The sequence below is a fragment of the Mus caroli genome, chromosome 17 (genome assembly GCF_900094665.2).
Source record: "Mus caroli chromosome 17, CAROLI_EIJ_v1.1, whole genome shotgun sequence".
Lineage (NCBI taxonomy): Eukaryota > Metazoa > Chordata > Mammalia > Rodentia > Muridae > Mus > Mus caroli.
This window is the reverse complement of record NC_034586.1, coordinates 80664578-80686561: the sequence shown is the minus strand read 5'-3', so window position 1 is coordinate 80686561 and position 21984 is coordinate 80664578. Positions and strand designations below refer to the sequence as shown.

Genomic DNA, 21984 nt, shown 5'->3' with positions numbered 1-21984 from the left:
AATGACTCGACATTTTATTTGTGCATCTTACAGTTGTTTTTAACTCATTATCCTTTTATGGTGAAGTCCAATTGCTCATCTAGGAGGAGGAGCCAATCAGATGGACGGTTCATGTAATCCCTGAGTTGGGGTAAGGTCTCCAGCTCCCCAGAGCCACAGTTGGGCCACCTGGACAATGACCAGCTCTAGCTCACTCATCGAGTGCACAGGCAGCTTAAACTAGACAGCTAGGTGAAAAGTATCCAGTGCCTCGCCTCACTCAACAAATAGGCATCCCCCTTTTATGACGTGGTTTAGGCTTTTTCTAATTTGTCTTTCACATACCAATGATATGCCCAGAATTATGTAAGATAAAAGCCATCTTGCTTTTAAACCCCCTCTGACTACCTGAGATTCCCATTAAAGTTCATTTACTCATTTGCAAATTTTTTTATTTTGTTTGTTTTCTGTTTTTTGTTTTAGTTTGTCCATACGTTCTCCAGAGTCACTGCTGCTTAGCTTGTCCCTAGGAAAACTGACTTTACAGCTGACGTGTTTATTAAGTCCCGCCTGCCAAGAAGTATGATCTGAATGAACTTAACGCATACAAGCTTTTAAACGTGTTTAACCTAAGTTGTCAGATGTCTACAGTTGTTGGTAACCTAAGGGGCTCTTGACGCCACAGGGGAGGGATAAGATGTGGGGACCTCAAATGCACTAAGATCCCATGACTGTATAATTATACGTATGAAATTATCCACGTGGTGGCAGCCCCTAAGGGAGCAAAAACCAGGGACTTTGCCACCATGCTGCAGACGGCCAAATTATTTCTCCGAGCTTTGAAGTATAGTATTCCTCATCTTGGGAAATACATGCAGAAACAGAATTCCCGTAACGTCGCTGGTCCTTATTACAGTAGAGTAAGATTGAAAAAGTACCACCTAACCAAGTGTCTGCAGAATAAACCAGGATTAGCAAGAAACATCCCAAGTCGGAGCTTCTCGTGTAAGGTATGGACTATTCGAGTTAATCTGTTTGTAGGCCATTAATACTAATTGTAGTTCATAAATAATGGGTAAGGTGAATTTTCTCAGTAATTCTAATTTGGTTTTAAGATATTTTTTAAGCTCAAATACCTGTAGTCAATATGAGTACAAAAGAATGTATGTGACCCTATAAAGCTGTAATGTATATAAAAATGTAGATTCATTGAAAGCTGATTTGATCTCAAAACGTAATGCACCTGAAAATGTGTTTTAAAATATAGCTTTCTAAAATTACTAAAATGTCAAATTACGCCTCCTCATAGACCTGATGATATGCCCCTTCTTGTATGAATCCCAAATTGGTAAACATCAGTAAATGCCACACAGTTGTGTGTTTTCTCTCTATACAAAGGAGTGAAAAGCTAGCGTACGTTTTAGATGACTTCTTGTATTCCAAAAGAAAATAGTGACTGGTGTTCTTCTGCCGGGCCCCAAACTGTGGTCTCGTATTGGGCCCCAAACTGTGGGCTCGCATTGGGCCCGAGGAACTGGCCGCACTTGCATAGAGTGTAACCGTGTGTTCCCGTTAGCCTGAGACAGGCCCACTGTGCACCTGTTGTCCCCGTGTGACTATTAATAGTCCTCTCTCCTCTCAGAAGTGTCCCACTTAATCTGTCATGTTGCATGGTCACCGTACTTAACTTGAAATCAAGCTGTGTACCCTGTTGCTGCTTTGACTGGCATCTCTCCTTTTAAATTCTGTTCCAGAGGCTCCTTACACTACACTTGAGGTGCTAGAATTTACAATATCTTAGCCTTCTTTTATGATTTTAGTCATTTCATCATTGCCGTCTGTCTGGGCTTCCTTTAATTGTGGCAGTTATATATTCTTAGTTATCATTCTAGCCCCTTCCAGTGCAGAGCTCAGAGGCATTAGTTAGAGTCGCAGTACTATAATTCAGCCATCATCCCCATTTCCAAAACCCTCTCATGGGCCTCTCCAAGACATCCCCCAACTGTGTGTTTCCCTCAGCCCTGAGGCACAGTCTGCTCCCTGTGTCCACGGATTTACCTGTTCTGGAATCTCAGGTGAACAGAGGCACACAGTCCTTACCTTTTCTTTATTTGGTTTGTTTTCCTTTGCTAATGTTCTTAGGATTCCTCAGTGCCCTAGCATGGATCATAACTTCATCCCTCTCTATAGAGATGGCACTCTTTAGATAATCGACATTCTGTTAACGCATCTATTGGTGAACACTCAAGTGTATTCTGATTATTCTTATTTTACCCAACTTTGTTTTGTTTTTAGTTTTTGCTCAGTGCTTGTTCTTAGCTAACTATTTGGTACACATATATGTCTTTTGGCTTTGGCTTTTCATATTGGTCCTTTCCCTCCCTGGACTTTCAACATTTTAATCTTTTAAATTGCTTTCCTTTGGAAAGTGATCTTGGCTCCATCATTCTTAACTGTACACACCTAGAAACTTTAAAGAATCCTTTTCTGTTTTGTTTTTTGTCTTTTAATATAGACTTACCATACTGTATACTCGTGAAGTTTAAGGCTGTACCTACTGCTCTAAGCCTTTGAGTTGGTTTATCTTGCATCATGAGTAGAACATTTTGTCATTTTGACTTGGATTATAAATAGTAAGAGGAGTCACCATCAGAGTAGCAGCTGTGAGGTTAGCTCATACCCTAAGCCAAGAGGTTCCACAAAGCCATTTGTCTCTGAGGCAACTGTTAATTTTGTCATAGATTCCTAGAAACTGACCTGACAGCAACTCTACAAATAGAAGCTCTTTTAGGAACCTTTTCCCCTGACAAAGCAGTTCTGCTTTCCTGCATTTTGTGTGTCAACTGTTCCTTCTATGACACATGAAATTATCAAAACGGTGGGGTGTTCACTCATTTCTGCTCTGAGACCTGGGGAAGCGCTTTAAAAGATAATCCCGTAGCTATGAAAATACTCGGAGGACAAAAATGCCTCTTTCTTTCTTTCTTTCGGCAGGTTCCTCTGAGTTCTAAATTTGTCCAGTCTTGCAGGTTGTAGTAAAGTAGACGGCCTTTAATGGATCTATTTAAAGACCAACTACTTCTATAAATTAACAGAAGAACAAGAGAACATATCATATGTAATAGAAATGATGGAAAGGAAGAGAACTAGCCAGAACTCGTAAGACTGTACACTAGTCAGGGATCTTAATTTTCTTCACTCAAAAAAGCAAACCAAATCCACAAACTCAAACCCCACTGTGCCTTGTTACCTTGCCAATGAACTATCATAGAACTTTGGGATCTTTCTGTACCAACTTCTGCACTCAAGACATGTGCCAGCCATCCTGGGAGCTTGGTAAAGATGCAGATCCCTAGATCTTCTTAGGCCATTCCTGTTGAAGTAGAATGGCGGGTGCTGAGGACTAAGGATCTAGTTTCTCATAGATTTTTGAGGCAAGAATTTTTTTGTTGTTGTTGAGTGAAACTATTATTCATGCAATCCTCTTGCCTTAGCCTCTCAAGGAACTGGGATTATAGACCTCACACCCAGCCAGAACTCTGGTTTTTGATGGTAGTGGTGGTGGTGGTGGTGGTAGTGGTGTGGTTTTTTGTTTTGTTTTCTAATTTCCTTTGGTAACTAAAATGCAAGGCCTGCCTCTTACTGACTATATATATATATATACATACATACACACACACACACACATATATATATATTTAGAACGTGGAGGTTCTTGGTGATTAGGTGTCATTGACCTAACCCTGATTTGTTTGGTTGTAGCATTCTTTTCAGCCAGTATCTGAAATTACCATAGCATATTAACCGATCTGATCGTGGGCTCCATTGCACTCAATGGGTAGTGTCAGAGCAGAGACCAGCTGCCCTTATCTTCCTTTCCTGATTGCACTGTTCTTCCTACAAGGAAATAACTTCAGAAATAACTGATGATAACCATTGGAACAAGATACAGAAGATAAAAAAGAATTTCACGATTTTATGTCTTTTTTTTTTTGGTCAATTTTGTGTCTTATGCCACAAATGAGCTGTGCATTTGATTGTTAATACCTTTCATAGTTAAACTGGATTTATGTTTTGCCCTTTGGAAAGTGGTAAAAGGTACTTTCCTGCTCCTGAAAGAGTGGGAGTGCACATGAAACCTTAAGAGTTCAGCAGGCCTGGGAATGGGAGTGTGGCTCATTTGCTAGAGTGCTTGCCTAGTGTGCACAAGGCCCTCGCTCAGCTCCTAGACCACAGGCTGGGAGTGATAGCACTCATCTGTAATCCCATCCCTCTGGAGATGGAGGGTCAGATGCTCGAGGCCACCTTCCAGTACACACCAATGTGAGCGTAGCCGGAGAGTCACAAGGCTCTGTCTAAAAGAACGGAAAGAAAGAAAATCTTTCCAGCAAGGCGAGCAGTATCTGCACGATTCAGAGAATCTGAGTTTCAGGGCTTCTCACTTGCAAAGAGTTTCAAGGCAGACTTCTAGCCATATTCTGTTTTATCATTTCCTACTCCAGGCAATATTAGAGGGTTACAAATTGCCTTACTCCAAATATCAGCCATATACCTTATAAAATGCAAGAACATGACTGAAAATAATGTGTCAAACCTTCATTATTTTGACTGCAAATAATTATTTAAGAATTACAGCTCTGATTGAAGGTAGAGGTGGAGAGGCTAGTGAGCAGGCTCAGTGGGGACGAGTGCTTGCTACCAGGACTTGGCACTGGAGTTCTTCACTTCTGTGAAGTGAAGGAGAAAACTAACCCCCCCCCCACCAACATGAACTAAATAAATATATAATAATGTTTAAAAGAAAGTAGATACTAAAAGATTAAGACTACCATAGCAGCTATGATGATTAATTAAATCTAACCCAAATCATTAAAGCATCCCCAAGATTTTCAAAGAATAGCTTTGTGAAAATTATTCTTTTCCATTTAGTCTGTTTTGATGAGTTTTCTGTTTTATTTTGCTTACTTTTAGGTTGTAAACGTCTTACAATCTTATCTCCATTTGTAGCTTCCATTCTCAACATTGTTGTTAAGTGCTGTGAGCGAGTGTTCTCCGGCAGTAAGCATGTATCAGCCACAGGGTCCTTACAAGAGACTCACTGCCCTCTCTCTGCATTTGTCATCGCTGGCAAAGAGCTAAAGAATCAGACATCTTGACTAAAATTCTTTTGTTTAAACAAGGCAAAGCAGTGGCGTGTTGAATGATTGAATGTTTTTATCCTTTGGCAGTTTTAGGCTGAACCTTATCCGAACATGGGGGATGATGGTGTGGTTTCTTCTCCATCTCTACTTACCATTAGGTTCCGTTGTTTATCCTTCCTTTTTTATAGTAAACTAACCCTTAAACAGAAAGGGAAGCACCAGGTGGCAACGGAGCATGCCTTTAATCCCAGCACTCAGCAGGCAGGAGCAGGCGGACATCTTCTGTTGAAGCCTGGTCTACAGAGTGAGTTTTAGGACAGCCAGGGCTACACAGAGAAACCGTGTCAAAAAAATGAGAGACCTTGTCTTCTGAGCCATTATTCCACTTTCTATATCCCAACAACATAAGAAGTGCAATAAACCAGGATAAGTATTGTAATTATTCTCTGAGTTAATAGCCTACATCTTCTATTAGTTAACCTTCCTCTCTGACATTTCCCTCCTTGTAGGTTGTATTTCAGTACTTTCGAAACTCAACAGGCTTTCCCGGAGCCCCCATCCCCACCCCCCGTGGTTATTTTGATTAAATATGTAAAAGTTCAAAGGATTCTCTTTCCTCCTTAACTGTATGTAGTGTTTCTGAACATTGCCAGGGCTTCTTGGTGCTTCTAGAAGTATCTTAAGGACTCGTACAGTTATAACACATCAAGTGTCTGCTTTCTTTTGGTGAGCTTAAGAAAGAATAAGATTTGTAAAACACATTTTATAAATACCTAACATTGTAACGCCTGCATGAAAAGTATAACCATCCTAAGAAGCGAAGACTTTCCCCTGGCTTTGGAAGATTGTGACCATACCACCAAAAATGTTTCTAGGATCTTCTGCCTACTAAGCCAGAAAGTGAAAAGCCCACTTCTGAAAACATGGATGCATTTGAAAAAGTGAGAACAAGACTGGAAACACAGCCACAGGAAGAGTACGAAGTCGTCAATGCAGAGGTAAGCTGCACCACGCCATCCAGGAGGGCTGCTGTGCAGGCAGTGGAGATGGGTGAACTGCCTTGCACTTCATAGGCAGAGCCCCCCATCAAAATCAGCTCCTGCTTAGCCTTCCAAGCACGCTGAGCATCTTCAGCTGTAACGATGACGAGAACGGGATCCTTAAAGTTCATCCTAAGATAAAGCACCAAGCGTAGGAGGTGACTTCATATATGTGTATATATATACACACATATATGTATATATGTATGTATATGTATATATGTATGTATATGTATATATGTATGTATGTTTATATACATATGTATATATAGTTATATATATACAGTTAACTATAACTATAGTTATATATATAGTTATATGTACATATGTAAACATACATATGTATATATAAATATTTATTTTCTTGATCTCAAACACTGTCACACCATGGTATATTCTGTGTACAATCAAGTTGGTACTGCGCAGTTGATGAAGACAGTGATTTTAAAAGAAAGGATACCAGAGTGTTGGTTGGCGTCTCAGGTTAGCGAGAGTTTTCTTCTCTGTGTCATTTTAGATTATCTTAATGATGCTGCTTGATATTGTTAATTGAGTCTCACTAAACAGCTATTAGATGAGCAGCATAGATTTTGTTATGCATTTATGTATCAGAAATTGCCAACAACTTAGGAAAACCGTTTCTTGCTACCTGTGTTGTGAAACGGACCCGTTTCATGGTTCATTCACGTACCTCAGTAGACCAGCTCTATGGTAGGTGTCATCTCTTCGTCTGAAGTAGTCAAACCGTTAAATAATTAAAATATTATCAAACAAGCCCTGTCTTCTCCCTGTTGTCAGATTAAACATGGCGGCTTCGTCTATTACCAAGAAGGTTGCTGCTTGGTTCGTTCCAAAGACGAAGAAGGTAAGCTACAGGTCTTCTTTCTGATGATCTGGCCTTTTAGGCTTCAGTTGTTTAACAGGAAGCCTGATAGTCGTTGCTCAAAGATATTAGAATAGAGTTTGTTAAAGATTATTTCTAATTGTTTTAACTGAGTGGATTTTAGTATCTGAGTTGACTTAAGGTAGAGTTAACAACCCATGTTCAAGAGCTTTAACATGGAGAGTGGACATGGGTCCAGCATGTTGTTAGTATGTTCTGTGTCTCAGTGCCATAGTGGACATGGGTCCAGCATGTTATGAGTATGTTCTGTGTCTTGGTGCTATGCTAGGCACTTCGCATATGTTACGTATGTCAGGTATATTCTTTTTATGAGTTCTGTAAACACTAGACCAGTGGTTCTGAACCTGTGTGTTGCCACCCCTTGGCAAACCTCTTAACTCCTAAAATATTTGTTTACATTATGATTCATAACAGTAGCAAAATGACAGTTATGAAGTAGCAACGACAATAATTTTATGGTTGAGGGCTCCCCACAACATGAGGAACTGTGTTAAAGGGTCACAGCATTAGGAAGGTTAGAACCACTGTCCTAGACTAAGACTGTAGCTCATAAGTTGATACGTAGAATAATGTTGAATAAAATACTTTTTAATAATGATTGTAGAAAGATATGAGTCTATGACCTCAGAGAATGTCAATTTAAAATGTTGAGTATAGTTTAGAATGACTTACAAGTATAAGTTGTGGAGTTCTCTCTTCCCCACCTTTCTTCATGCAGCTGACAGTGATATTTATGAAGTTTTATTCAACCTGGAAGAGCTTAAACTGGATCAGCCTTTCATTGATTGCATCAGAGTTGCTCCTGATGAGAAATACGTGGCTGCCAAGATAAGGACGGAGGAGTCTGAAACTTCCACCTTAATCGTCGTGAAGCTCAGTGACCAGCCTGTCATGGAAGCATCGTTCCCAAACGTGTCCAGTTTTGGTAAGCCACCAAGTCGTCTGTAGAAAGGCAGCCAAGGACGCTGCTCATGATGGTAGGGAAGATCAGTGCCCGGTCCCTTTCTCTCTGCACTCCACAGCTTCCTATGGAGTTCATATTACAAAATAATCCCTCCTTTAATTATCTAGGTGGGTCCATGAGGGACTGAAGAGATGGCTCAGTGGCTGAGAGCATGTCTGTCACTCTTGTAGAGAACCCATGGGCAGTTTTCAGTGTCCATGCTGGGCCACCTAGAACCACCTGTAGCTCCTAACTCATGAAGGACCCAACAGAGACACACATGGAGATAGACACACCGTGTCCTAGTTAGGGTTTTACTGCTATGAACAAACACCAAATGACCAAGGCAATTCTTATAAAGACAACATTTGATTGGGGCTGGCTTACAGGGTCAGAAGGTCAGTCCATTATCATCAAGGCAGAAGTATGGCAGCATCCAGGCAGGCATGGTACAGGCAGAGCTGAGAATTCTACATCTTCATCTGAAGGCTGCTAGTGACTTCCAGGCAGCTAGGATGAGGGTCTTAAAGCCCACATCCACAGCACCTCACCTATTCCAACAAGGCCACACCTCCAAATAGTGCCACTCCCAGGGCCAACCGTGTACAAACCATCACACACCGCATACGTAATTAAAAGTACAAAATAGAGTCTTCCACTAGCAGCCTTTGGATGAAGACATAGAACTCTCAGCTCAGCTCTGCCTGCGCCAGGCCTGCCTGGTTACTGCCATGCTCCCACCTTGATGATAACCTCTGAACCTGTAAGCCAGCCCCAATTAATTCTTTTTTATAAGAAAAAAAATACAAAATAAGAATCTCATGAGCTGTCAAGAGGCATTGTGGGTAAAACACTTTCCACACAAGCCTGATGACCTGACTTCAACCCCAGAACTCGTGGCGAGAGGAGACAGCCACTTCCTGAAAGTGGCTCCACCCCCGCACTGGGACAGACACAGACATGCACAACATTCCCACACACTTTGTGCACACACTGATAATAAGTAAAACATTTTAAATAAAGTAGTGCTCGTGTTTTTAAACCACTTCTAATCTCACTTCTAAGTCCTCCATGTATATTCTGTTATATAGTAACTCTGAGCCAGTTTATTATGCAGACTGAAGTTTTACAGATGTTACTTCTAGAGATTGTATTCAACCTTGAATTTGGATGGTTTGTTATTGTTAGTTTAGTTTAGTTTATTTTTATCATGGAGATCTAATACAGGACAAGTCTCAAAACCACTCCTAGAAGAAACTGGAACATGTTGAGCTGGCATTTACCAATAGAAACTGACATTTTCAGTATTGATCTAGCTTTAAATTTTATCATTTATCATTACTTATATTACATTGCCATTATTTTCTGAATTGCTTAATTAGATCCTTTTGTATTAAATTGAAAAATGAAATTATAATCTACCTAATACATTCTTTTGTACGTGTGAATAATCCTCCCCTCCCCCATGTGTGTGTCTGTGTGTCTGTTACAGACACGTGAGTGTACAAGTGTACCCATGCTTGCTCCATGCCAGAATAGGGAATTGGCTGGCTTTCTTTATTATTCTGTGCCTTAGTCCTTTGAGACAGAATCTGTCACTGGGCCAGAAGCTCCCCATTTAGGCTAAGGTGACTGAGTAGCCGGCAAGCCCTTATGATCATCCCTTAGCCCCAGTTCCTGGGATTACAGCCATGAACAGCATTTTTTTTTTTTTTAAGATTTATTTATTTATTTATTTATCATAAGTGCACTGTAGCTGTCTTCAGACACTCCAGAAGAGGGCACCAGATCTCGTTACAGATGGTTGCTGGGATTTGAACTCAGGACCTTCAAAAGAGCAGTCGGTGCTCTTAACCACTGAGCCATCTCACCATCCCCCCCATGCACAGCTTTTTATGTGGGTGCTAGGGATTCAGACTCAGGTACCCATATCTCCCCAGGCCCTGCATAGTGAAGTCTAACAAATAACATTTGTGCATCAAACCTTTAAGATCAGAGTGCATATTATATACTACTGACTTATAGCGATGCTCAGCCAGGTGCTGAAAGGAAGGACCCCGTTAAATGCTCTGGGTAGTTTGAGCCATCTTTGTCCCTGGAAGCAGACACTGAGTCGGAGAGAGAGTGACCACTGTCTCTACCGAGTTAAGCAGCCATCTCCCAAAAGGCAAATGGGACTTTACCAATACTTTCCTTACCTCTGAATATGGGGTCTTACTTAGGCGCTGAGTGGGCAGAGACTAAGTGATGGAAAACTTGGAACAGCGTGGTGGCTTTTATATATGCTCTCTGGGTTGTAAACTCGGGTTATATTCCATTAAGCTTATGCAGTGTGTAGATTTGATCAGCTTACAGGTTCTTCGCTTGGCATTCAACATTTGAGTACTACACCATTTTAAACTACACAGGTAGCAATGTCTTAATTCCTTTCATTTCTTCCTTTCAGAATGGGTGAAGGATGAAGAAGATGAAGATGTCTTATTCTACACCTTCCAAAGGAACCTTCGCTGCCACGATGTGTATCGAGCCACATTTGGTGACAACAAGCGCAATGAACGGTTCTACACAGAGAAAGACCCAAGGTGCCATCGCACTGCCCTCCAGGCTCTCCCCCATCCAATGAATTGATCAGGTTGACCAGAAGTATTGAGAATGGAGAAAATTACTACTGTGTTATTCTACCTTCAAGAGCTAATTACAGAGTTTACCAAACTTTATCAATTTGGGATGCCTGATGATGAAAAAGTTATAAATATGGTCACAAAGAGCCCTTGTCAGCCAGGGTGTCCACCATCTTTGTTTTCTGTACTTCAGTTCTTGGCTATTTAAAAACAGGTTTTCATTTTGATGGTAGAATGGTCGGGAAAATACTTGCTAATATATTCTTACAGGATATTTTAAATATTGACTCTTTGTTTTCAAATATTTCTATTTCTAGAGCCATAAAATCTATACATTCTAATAAAACCTATTATGCAGATTCTATAAGGAAAGATCTATGCTAAATTTAAAAAAAAAAATGTGATTAAGTTACTGGATATTCAGCCCCTCCCCAACTCTACACACATACATACACACACACACACACACAGCACTACCATGACACACTTTCCCTCCATGGCAGAATTCCTGTTCACCAAGAACGGGTCTACATTGTAACAAGCAAGGACAATGACTGCCCTCTGAAGACTCTTGGAATCCAAAGCCCCGAGCTCCCAGGCTAACAGGCTCGATTTATGGGACTTGAAAAGTTGCAAGTAAATGGCAACTTTGTAGCTCTTTACCTCTCTTCTCTTATGTTGGATCCTAACTCTTCCAACAAGAAAGAGAATTAGAGCCGAGTGCACTGGTGTTTAATCCCAGCACTTGGGAGGCAGAGGCAGACGGATCTCTCTGAGTTCAAGCCCATTCTGGTACACAGAGATCCAGAACAGCCAGGGCTACACGGAGAAATCCTATCTCTGAAAACCAAAAGAAAACAAGGAGGAGAAAGTAGGAAAGGGAGGGAGGGAGGGGGAGAGAGAATAAACCAGGAGTAACTCCTATTCCGCCTGCAAGGAGTTTTAGAATTGCTTCATAGATGCTTGTAAGATTGAGCTTGAATAAACAACTATTTTATTTAATTTTATTGTATTGTATGGGCATTTTGCCTGCAAATGCATCTGTGTCGCTCATGCATGCCCAGTACCCATAGAGGCCAAAAGAGAAACATTGGCTCTACTAGAACGGGAGCTAGAGACAGCTGTGAGCCACCATAAGGGTGCTAGGAATTGAACCCAGGTTCTCTGGAAGAGTGGCAGTACTCTTAACTGCTGAGTCACCTCTCTAGCCCCTCCAAAACCTTTCTTGTTCAGTTTAGTATATTGTAACATTTCACCTGAGGTGCTGAGATCGGATGGTGGTGGCATCTATTCCAAACGACACCATTGGTTCCAGAGTCTTCAGGGTTTATAGCTGGGCTGCCGCTCTTTCCTCCTTCTAAATGTACCCCTTATTTAAATCTATTTATGGGAATATATATAATAGAAATCCATGCACGTCATCTCAGCCTTACCTCGTACATATCTAATGATATTCCAGAATGGCAAAGTGGCGTTTCCCTGCTCAATCCCAGGGCCTCCGCCAGCCCAGAAAGAGCTCAGCGTGACCCTGTGCTTCTGTTTTCTTTGTAGCTATTTTGTTTTCCTCTACCTTACAAAAGACAGTCGTTTCCTCACACTGAATATTATGAACAAGACGACTTCCGAGGTGTGGTTGATAGACGGCCTGAGCCCGTGGGACCCACCAGTCCTTATTCAGAAGAGGATACACGGAATGCTTTACTATGTTGAGCATCGAGATGATGAGTTATACATCCTGACGAATGTTGGAGAACCTACAGAATTCAAGGTAGTTCTCCATCCCGCTCGCTCCCACTGGGACGGGCTCCTCTAAGTGTCCGCTCTCTCTCACCAGCCTTCCTTCTATATTGAGAGAATGGGGCTGGGGGGTTAAAGTGTGCAATGGTGCTGCCTTCCTGTGGGGTGTGGGATGGTGCTGCCTTCCTGTGGGGTGTGGGATGGTGCTGCCTTCCTGTGCAGCATCATTCCCACCTCCCTTCCACTGTTTCCCTCCCCTTAGAGCTAACATCTCTTCCTACTATAACTGTACATAAAATATCAGTGAATGAAGCATTCTGTACTGTTCATGTTGTAAAAACCAAACTTAGTTGGGCTTAGAAGAGCACACTTGAAATCCTGATTGTGAGATGGCATTTAGATTAGTCTCAGGCAGGCATACCAGTACATCCATTGTCCCCTGGTTAACTGTCAGCTAAGCATGGCACATTGTCTCACCACCCAGTGTGCTAACCTGGGCTAAAACAGTGACATTCACACTTTGTCCCTCGTACAGCTCATCATAGAATAGGGACAGTTGATGTGGTCTCCTCAGTGATCTCACCCTGAGCTCTGCAACCTTGTGTTCTGTCACCTACATCTTCCTAACCTTCTTCACACAGCTGATGCGGACAGCAGCTGATGCCCCTGCTATTATGAATTGGGATTTATTTTTCACAATGAAGAGAAATACCAAGGTTGTAGACTTGGACATGTTTAAGGACCACTGTGTTCTGTTCCTGAAACACAGCAATCTCCTCTATGTTAATGTGATTGGTCTGGCCGACGACTCAGTGCGCTCCCTAAAGGTAGGTCTATTCTCAAGATAGCAGTACTCAACAAAACACACTTTAGCTAGATAGAGCATCAAAAGTTGAATGCATGTACTTTTCTTAAAGGAATTCAAGTGGATTTTAAAATACCAGTTTTGACAGACCTTTTTTTAACGTCTTACTTAAACCAATAGATTTACAGATGGACTTGAGAAACGGTGTTAGGGGTCATTCTGTCTGTCTGTCTACATAGCTCTGTGGGCAGGTATCTATCTCTTCAGTCTGAGGAGCAGCAATAACCAAGTCCTACATAGAAGCTGGTCCCCGGCCACTGACTGCTACTTGCCGGGGCCACATCCCAGAAGGACAATGGTCAGCTTGTATCTGCATCACCTCTCTCTGCCAGTTTTCTTACCCAGTATAGACCTGCTCGCTCTAAGTACATGGATGTCTGTGGTCTCCATGACACAAAAGGATGGTAATGGCGTGTGTAACTTTAACAGCTGTGGCTGCCAAGGCAAGACCAAATGCCTTCAGAAATAAACCCGATAAATTAAGGAATGGCAACCTTACTGTCCATTTTCAAAGTAGTATTAAGTAAATATCCACAGCATCATGGCGTGGAAAGACAGCAGAATAAAATATCTGGCCCGAGTGAATGAAGGTTTTATGATATTAGACAAATTTCAAAATAACATGCTTAATTATACATTACTTTTAAATAAGTGTTTCAACCGCAAACGGTCGTAGAGCTCAAAGGAAGGCGGACTCTTGCTCAGGAAGCCTCTGTAAAATAACAGCGAGACTCAGCCTGTGAGAGCCGAGAATGAGCTCGAAGCTGAGGCCCGTGCATCTTCAGGGGACCAGTTCTTAAATCTGTCTTGCTGATGCAGAATACATTTCTAGAGGATGAAGTTATGGCGTAATGCTTTGGGGCGGGGGCAGGAGAATTTCAAAACAGGGTTTGGGTTTTTTTAATGTAACCCTGGCTGTCCTAGAACTCACTGTGTAGTCCAGGCTGTCCTTGAACTCACAGAGATCCACCTGCCTCTGTTTCCCAAGTGCTAGGGTTAAAGGAACATGCAACCACACTGCTGAATGCTTGTAATGCCTTTTACCTGGTATGAGCAGAGTGTGTAAGTTATGACAGAGGAAACAGTTGTTTGAGCTGTTGGAGCTATATTACATAAGATTATTAAGCAACTATATTAGTGAAGACTGCAGCAAACAGGAATCAGGGAGATGAGCTTCAAGACTGTTATACAGATACAGATAAACAATGGGAGCCTGTAACAATTACAGTTCTTCTTCTACAGATACAAATCAACAATAGGAGCCTGTAACAATTAGAATTCTTGAGTTGCTCTCTAAAATCAAATTGCTAAGTTTAATGTTGAGTCTGTCAGATGTCTGTGTAGACCCTGAAATAAAAATGACCATTGCTTTAGGACTTTGCTTGCTTTCTCCATCTGCTGTGACTGGGAAGCTGGCAGGGACATGTGTCCTCACTGCGGTCCATGTGTATGAAGGTCGGGAAGTGGGTAATTTCTAGTGAATTTATAATTTCTATAATTATACAGCAAGAAAACTGGAAATGCCATATAGCGCTCTCTGCTGTAGGATTACACGTATCAGGGCTGGTATAGCCCGGGCTGTCTTGAACTTCTGTTCCTTCTGCCTCTGCCTCCCGTGTGCTGGGATTATTGGCATGGACCATCACACCTGGTTTTATGTGGTGCTGGGTTCAAACCCAAGGCCTGTGTGTGCTAAGCAAGTAGTCTACTAACTGAGCTATGTCCCAGCCCCTAAGACTGTGCTTCTACGTAAATATGACCTCCTCAAGTATTCTTATTTAAAAGTGCCCCCCTTGCTGTTTCACACCGAATGCTGTCTTTAGTTTCTGCTGTATCATTTATCTTATCACTCTCTGACCTGTTCTAAACTGTAGGCACCTGTTATACTCTAAATATTGTTCTCAGTCATCATCAAAGAGAATCAAATGCTTTAGTACATACCAGATTCTACTTAAAAGTAATTTTATAATTGTATGATGCTAGGTAGCACTGATAAGTATCCATAGGCCATGCCATACATAAAGGGCAAACTCAGTAACCACACTGTGAGGAGTTACTGACATACCTTTAGGTCTGTACCATGTATGCCCAGTGAACACTTGACTGATGATCTTCCTAAACGCAGTCTCCCACAATGGAAGTATTAAACTTCTCACGCATTTTCTTATCATTGGTTACCATGTCGTTAGTATTTTCTAATTTTTTTTTTCACAAAAAGAGAATATTTTATTGTAATGCTTGGAAAATAAATTGAGGATGGTTTATTGTAATACTAGGAAGCAAACCCAGGGCCTTTAACATATTAGATAAACTCAGCCACTAAAGCCATAATCAGCCCCACCCAAGCCCGGGAACTGCTCTACCCGCCTTTATTTGCAGGAGAGTCTATTTCCAGGCCAGAGCTCTCTCCGTGCATTACAGCTCAGTAGGCATCGGCTTAAGATGCCCTGGAGACAGCTAATGCTCCTGCATCAGCTGGACAAATGCGTCCCAGTCCAGAGCCTTGTAACAGTTCTTGTTAGGACTGAAGCTTTGACCTCCATCTCTTGGCTTTAGAAAAACCTAGACTTTGATTTGTTGGTACCAGTTGTCCCGAAGCTTAAACAATGTATTCAGTGGTCATAGTTAAGTTTTACTGAAAGGCAGAGGAAGCAGCGCAACTGGGAATCCTGTTCCTACACTGACAGATACCAGGCTCCCAGGAAGGGTTCTTTCATTCAAATAGGATCTGAGGCAATGTGTGTTGTTGTTAGTTTTCCTGACGATAGACCCGGGCTTAATTGGGGACAGTATCTGAGCACAGTGTTCTCTGGCTGTGGTTGCTACAGGTGAAAGTCTAGCCTCTGGGGGCGGCAGCCCTTCCTGCTTTGCTGTAGTGCCCACCAGTGATGTCGCTGATTTTCTGAGGAATTTGCTCTTTCTACAATTACTGGGAAGAAGGGCAATTTTCTTCTCAGTCTTCCCTCAGTGCTTCTGAGCACTCTGTCAGCCGCTTACCAGGCTTCTTTAAAAGCTGTAAGTGGGACGTCAGAGGAAGGCTTGACGCTGGACCCTGCTGCTCTAAGAGAATAAATTTTGATTCCTTCCCTTTCTTCTTAAAGTTAAGAATCTTGAGCATAATAGCTATGGGTCTCTCCTAGTCACTGTTCCTGCAAAGGTTTTGTTCTGCACAATGGTTAGCCTCGGGCTAAAGTTAGAAACAAATTGTAAATGCCTGAGTGCTGCAGAGCCCGTCTGTGGCCCTGGAATAATAACTGCCATCACGGCTGCCCAGGCAGCAGGCTAAGGGCCGCTGGGAAAATCATTCAGAGCATCCGCGTGAGGGTCCTACTTCAGGAAGAGCAGGGCTGAGGGCTGCTGCTGGGACCGGATTACTGTTTCATTTGCTCTTATTCGTAGCCATTTGGTCATTTCATCACCCAAGTATGTAGCCCCAGATAAATTTGATGTTAAAAGGAATTTCCTGTAACCTAGAATCACGATAAAACCATTTTTTTCCTACATTTTTCTTTATCTTGTTGGTTATTTATATAGGGTTTTATTTGTTTACTCGAAATCTGTTTTGTCACAATGAAGTAATTCTTAAAGGACATATCATGTAATAACAGTAAGTAACGTAGTGGCCTGGCACAGACTTGGAAACCTTAGTATTATTAATCAGTATAACGGCTTTTGTCCTTCAGCTCCCGCCTTGGGCCTGTGGATTCATAATGGATACAAATTCTGACCCAAAGAACTGCCCCTTTCAGCTTTGCTCTCCAATAAGACCACCAAAATATTATACATACAAGTTTGCAGAGGGCAAACTGTTTGAGGAAACTGGTCATGAAGATCCGATTACAAAGACCAGCCGGGTTCTACGCCTAGAAGCCAAAAGCAAGGTAGGTGTTGTAAGCTCTGCCTTCAGCTCCCAATACTGAAGGTGCACTGTGCCAGCATCAGCCTCAGGGGCAGAGCAGCACTGTTTTATGAAAGTTCCTTACACTATAAAAGGTCCAAGTGCTTTTATGAATACACAGATTTTGTTTTTCTTTTAATTTTAACATGGTTTTAAAAATGTCTGACGAGAGTGCTAAGCCCCTCACTTCACTTGCTTCTGTTTGACTCTTGAGGTTGAATTAACACCGAGTAAAGAGGCACAGTCGGTACAGTTATGGCAGTCACTCGGAAAGGACGGTACACAGCTGGTTAGAGCAGCCTAGGGCAGTACAGTGCCAGCCCTCATGAGGCTCCGCTGTGGCAGCCACAGTGACTTCCCAAGTGACTTCCCAAGAAGTCACTGCCAATGCACTGACAGCTACAGAGGAAAGTAGATGGAGCACACTGGACAGGTGGTATTATCTGAAAGAGTGATGTTCCAGATAACCCACCTGCCTCAGTTAGGGCTTCTATTGCTGTGATGAAACACAGCATAGCCATAAACAGGTTAGAGGAGAAAGGGTATATATCAGCTAGAAAACCCATATTCTCTTCCTAGTCCCCACATATTGGTTCACGCCCCAGAGAATGTGGCGCCTCCTTCCAGTGTCCATGTGTACTACACATGTGATGTGATATAGGCACACATGCAGACAGAACACCCAAACACATAAATTACATTAATACAGTTATAGAGGCTGTATTAATTTGAAGGATGCAGATGGCTAAGAGCTCATGTAGTAAGGTTGAGCATTTGACATTTTCTGAGATCAGAAAATGAGGCTGGTAGTACTTTTTTAATAGCATATTTGTAAATATTCAAAGATAAGAATTGTCACTATCTATCCCTAGGCATAAAAGAATGTTATACTAAAATGTCCCACCTGTAGACATTTTGGCCTGGCCCAGAAGAAATAAATTCGTCCTGGGCAGTGAAGAGTGCTTTTCAGGGTCGCTTTCCCCCCATGAGAAGCTGTGCCAGTGTTGGAACCAGTCTGGCAGCGCTTTTCTGGCTAATTATAGACCAGCAGGTACAGAGCTATGTGTGCAGATGCCACAACCTCACAAAGAGGTGTCCAGTTTTAGTAAGTAACATACTCGGGAGTGCACTGCATGGTGGTTAAAATTTTTAAATTGGGATTGAGTCATTTTAAAATTCTTCTTGTGTAGGGAATAGAGCCTTGCCTAGCATATGCCCTGATCCAAGCACTGCAAAGAAACAAACAGCAAAGGTTGTCTCCTTACCTGCTAATGGCTCTTCATTTCCAGGATGGAAAGTTAGTGCCCATGACAGTTTTTCACAAAACCGATTCTGAGGACCTGCAGAGGAAGCCTCTCTTGGTACATGTCTATGGAGCGTACGGAATGGACCTGAAAATGAATTTCAGGCCTGAAAAGCGGGTCTTGGTGGATGATGGATGGATCTTAGCTTATTGCCATGTTAGGTGAGTCACCACGTTTCTCCTGAGTGCTAGAACACTGTAACGACTGCCTGAGTAACAAGGTGCTAGGGCCCGGGTGTGAGGGACTGGGCATAGTGGTGCACACCTTTGATCCCAGCACTCAGGAAGCAAAGACAGGGAGACCTCTGTATAGTGAGACCCTTTCTTAAAAGACCAGAACAAGCAAGCAAAAACAACGACGACGACGACAACAACAACAATCTATTAAGGATCACACTGACCTTGTCGTGTGTGTTTTGAATTTCTGTGTCCCTAAGCCTGTGCATCATGGCTCAGATAGCAGTCATTTGATCCAAAGAACAGAGTGGATTGTAGGGCTGAGTGTGTGTAGCAGGGTTTGCCCTTGATAGCTCCATTATTATTCCCACGTGATCCTCCAGAACTCAGGTTTCTTTTTTTAGAATTTTTGAAACAGGGTCCTGTTTTGTAGCCTTCACATGCTGTGATTAGGGGCGTGTGTGCCGTGTGCAGCCACAGGCTTCTCCTACAGAGCCTCCCTCAACTCGACTTCTTTCTCCATCCAGTCTCCATTTTATTTGAGCTGTTCTCAAGACACCGTTATCATTTAATTTCTGCTTAAAACCTTCTCCACCTCCCTATCTCTAGAACAAAGGCAAATTTCTTCGTAATATTCTTGTGAACCGCCTCTCTCTGGGCATCGCCTGGCTCGTGCCTTCAGACGCCATGCTCTGCCGCTGGCCCAGCAGTGCTGTGGTCTAGCTGGGTCTTAGTTTCCCCTCCCTAACCCTTGCAGAAACCGCTTCCTTCACAACTCAGTTACAGGCCATTTCCCATGCACTGCTGCTCCTGACCCATGCGCCCTAACCCCTCTCCTGCCCTAACCCCTTTACCCTGTTTGTGTAAAGTACAGCCACAGCCACAGTGCCTGGGGACTGTGGTCTGCTTTCCTCCAGTCAGTGTGCTCGTGTGGATTTAAGGGCTACTCTCAGGCAGCTGTAGGAAGTCAGCAGGAGACAGTCAGGCCTATTTGTTGAATCAGCTTTTGGTTATGTTGACAGTTCCAGCTTTTGGGGTTGTTTGGTTTGGTTCCTATGATGGGATACAGTACTGGTTTAGGCCTTGTGGGCCAGTCACAGTCCTTCTTGCTGTTCCTCCTAGCTTGAGCTGAGTGCTGAACACGAGCCTGTGACACACACACAAGCCTGTGACACACCAGCCTCACACACACACACACCCACAAGCCTGTGACACAGTTTGCCGACCTCCACTGTGTCCTTTTTTTCTTCCTCTACAGGGGTGGTGGCGAGCTGGGTCTCCAGTGGCATGCCGATGGCCGTCTAACTAAAAAGCTCAATGGTCTTGCTGACTTAGTGGCTTGCATTAAGACGCTTCATAGCCAGGGCTTTTCTCAGCCGAGCCTAACAACGTTGAGCGCTTTCAGTGCTGGAGGTGTGCTCGTGGGAGCACTGTGTAATTCTAAGCCAGAGCTCCTGAGAGCCGTGACCCTGGAGGTGAGTACCGCCCTGTGCCACTGCTCAGAGAGAAAATGGTGGCCTTTAAGTTTAAGCAGAGCGGTGGATTTATCTTAATCCCATTATTTATTCTCCCCTGACAACCTTTATAGATTCTGAAGGATTGCCATTGAGAGACTAATGGCTGTCCCTGTGACCCTTTTCCATTTGTCAGGACATTTTGAAATGCATCTATGTACCAGGATTCCAGAAGCCTGGTGGATTGTCCTGGGAGTCTGTGTGCACTGCCCTTGTCCATGTGACAGCATCCTGCCCAGCTGCATCTTATTCTGGACGTAGGGAATAGGTCTCTCTTTTCAGACACTCTGTATGTTGTTTTATGTTTTGCTGTATAGCAGGTCAGTCTGGCTTCATACTCACAGCCTCTGACCCAAGCACCAGGACTTAAGTTCGTACCACCACGTCTGCTACAGAGACTCCATTCTCCGTGTCTTTCTGGTCCTGTCCTTTGATGAGCTCTCAGTTCTGGAAATGCCCTACAGTCTTTTCCTGTTCTCCAAAACTGTACAGTGTCTGGCTTCATATTCATCTTTTCCTATCTCCTACCTAGATACTCTGGAAAATAAAATAATTACTGGGGAATTCAGGGTAGTTCTTTTCAGGGTGTGTGTGCGTGTGTGTGTGTGTGTGTGTGTGTGTGTGTGTGGTCTACAAAGTGAGTTCAAGGACAACCAGGGCTATACAGAGAAACCCTGTCTCGAAAAAACAAAAAAAGAAAAGAAATAACCAGAAGTGCATGTGTAAGGATATTTAATTCAGTTGCTCATTACAGTGAAGAATTAGGGACAGCCTACATGTTCAACACAAAATGTTCATGTATGAGTCAAAGTCATTGATATAAGCACCTAGAGTTATGGCTAATTGAAGCAGAAAGGGTTTACTGGAGTATTAGGTAAGAGTGGGTGTGTGGAGAACCGGTGCCAGAGGCTGCCCAGCCAGGAACTGCCCAGCGGAGCTGCCACTGGGAGCACAGCACCTCACACTGCCATTGCTGCCTCTGAGAACTGGGGCACACACACTTGCCTGAATTAGGTTCCCTGGGTCACCCTCTGTGCAGTACAAGGGCTCCTCTTTACAAAGCTGGCAGCTTTGCACATCAGCAAAGCCATCCTGTCAGGCAGCCAGGATTACAGCTAGACTCAGTAAATGGTTCTGTGCAGGACAAAGCTTTAACTAAATGTCTTAGCTTAGTTTTACTTGAGGTGGATGGGTGTTTTCCCTGTGTGTGTGCATGTGTGTCACGTACATTCCTGAGCTCTCTCTCCTTTCTTCTTGGCCATTTTCTAGATCTTATCAAAGTAGGATTTATGAGTTTTATAGTAACGGTGCAGCAGGTGCGGCAGAGTTTGTGTGCTCTTGATGCTTTAAAAGTTCTCACTTTTAGAATTGTCTACTCACAGGAAAGGAACAAAATCTACTATCATAACTATTGTTAGTGTATGGCTCGATAATGTTAAACATTTACTCTATTATGCAGTCAGTCTCCAAATCACAATTTTTATCTTTTCAAAACCGAAACACATGTAGCACTGAACGCTCTCCATTCCCTCCCTCCCGAGCCGTGGGAAACCTCCTCCTACACTGTGTCCAAAGTCACCTCATGTGATGTCATGCCCAGTCGCCTCATGTGATGTCATGCCCAGTCAATCACCTCATGTGATGTCATGCACACTCAGTCACCTCATGTGGTGTCATGCACACTCAGTCTCCTCATGTGGTGTCATGCACACTCAGTCTCCTCATGTGGTGTCATGCACACTCAGTCTCCTCATTGGTGTCATGCACACTCAGTCACCTCATGTGATGTCATGCACACTCAGTCTCCTCATGTGGTGTCATGCACACTCAGTCTCCTCATGTGGTGTCATGCACACTCAGTC

The 21984-nt window shown here is 42.9% G+C and overlaps 1 protein-coding gene across 3 annotated transcripts in view; it reads left to right on the top strand.

The window, feature by feature from the left end:
- Prepl (prolyl endopeptidase like) overlaps positions 1-21984 on the top strand; it is a 28368-nt gene that overhangs the window by 921 nt on the left and 5463 nt on the right. The window contains exons 2-12 of one of the 3 annotated variants that reach the window (XM_029471133.1): positions 463-559; positions 896-989; positions 5996-6118; positions 6959-7025; positions 7783-7989; positions 10454-10589; positions 12180-12396; positions 13007-13192; positions 16914-17111; positions 18418-18593; positions 19867-20083. In XM_029471133.1, the coding sequence (XP_029326993.1) occupies positions 6044-6118; positions 6959-7025; positions 7783-7989; positions 10454-10589; positions 12180-12396; positions 13007-13192; positions 16914-17111; positions 18418-18593; positions 19867-20083 (1479 nt within the window). In that variant the 5' untranslated portion in view covers positions 463-559; positions 896-989; positions 5996-6043. Of the gene's footprint in view, positions 1-462; positions 990-5995; positions 6119-6958; positions 7026-7782; positions 7990-10453; positions 10590-12179; positions 12397-13006; positions 13193-16913; positions 17112-18417; positions 18594-19866; positions 20084-21984 lie in introns of all 3 variants that reach the window. The other 2 variants (XM_021185734.2, XM_021185736.2) reach the window with 2 other exon arrangements.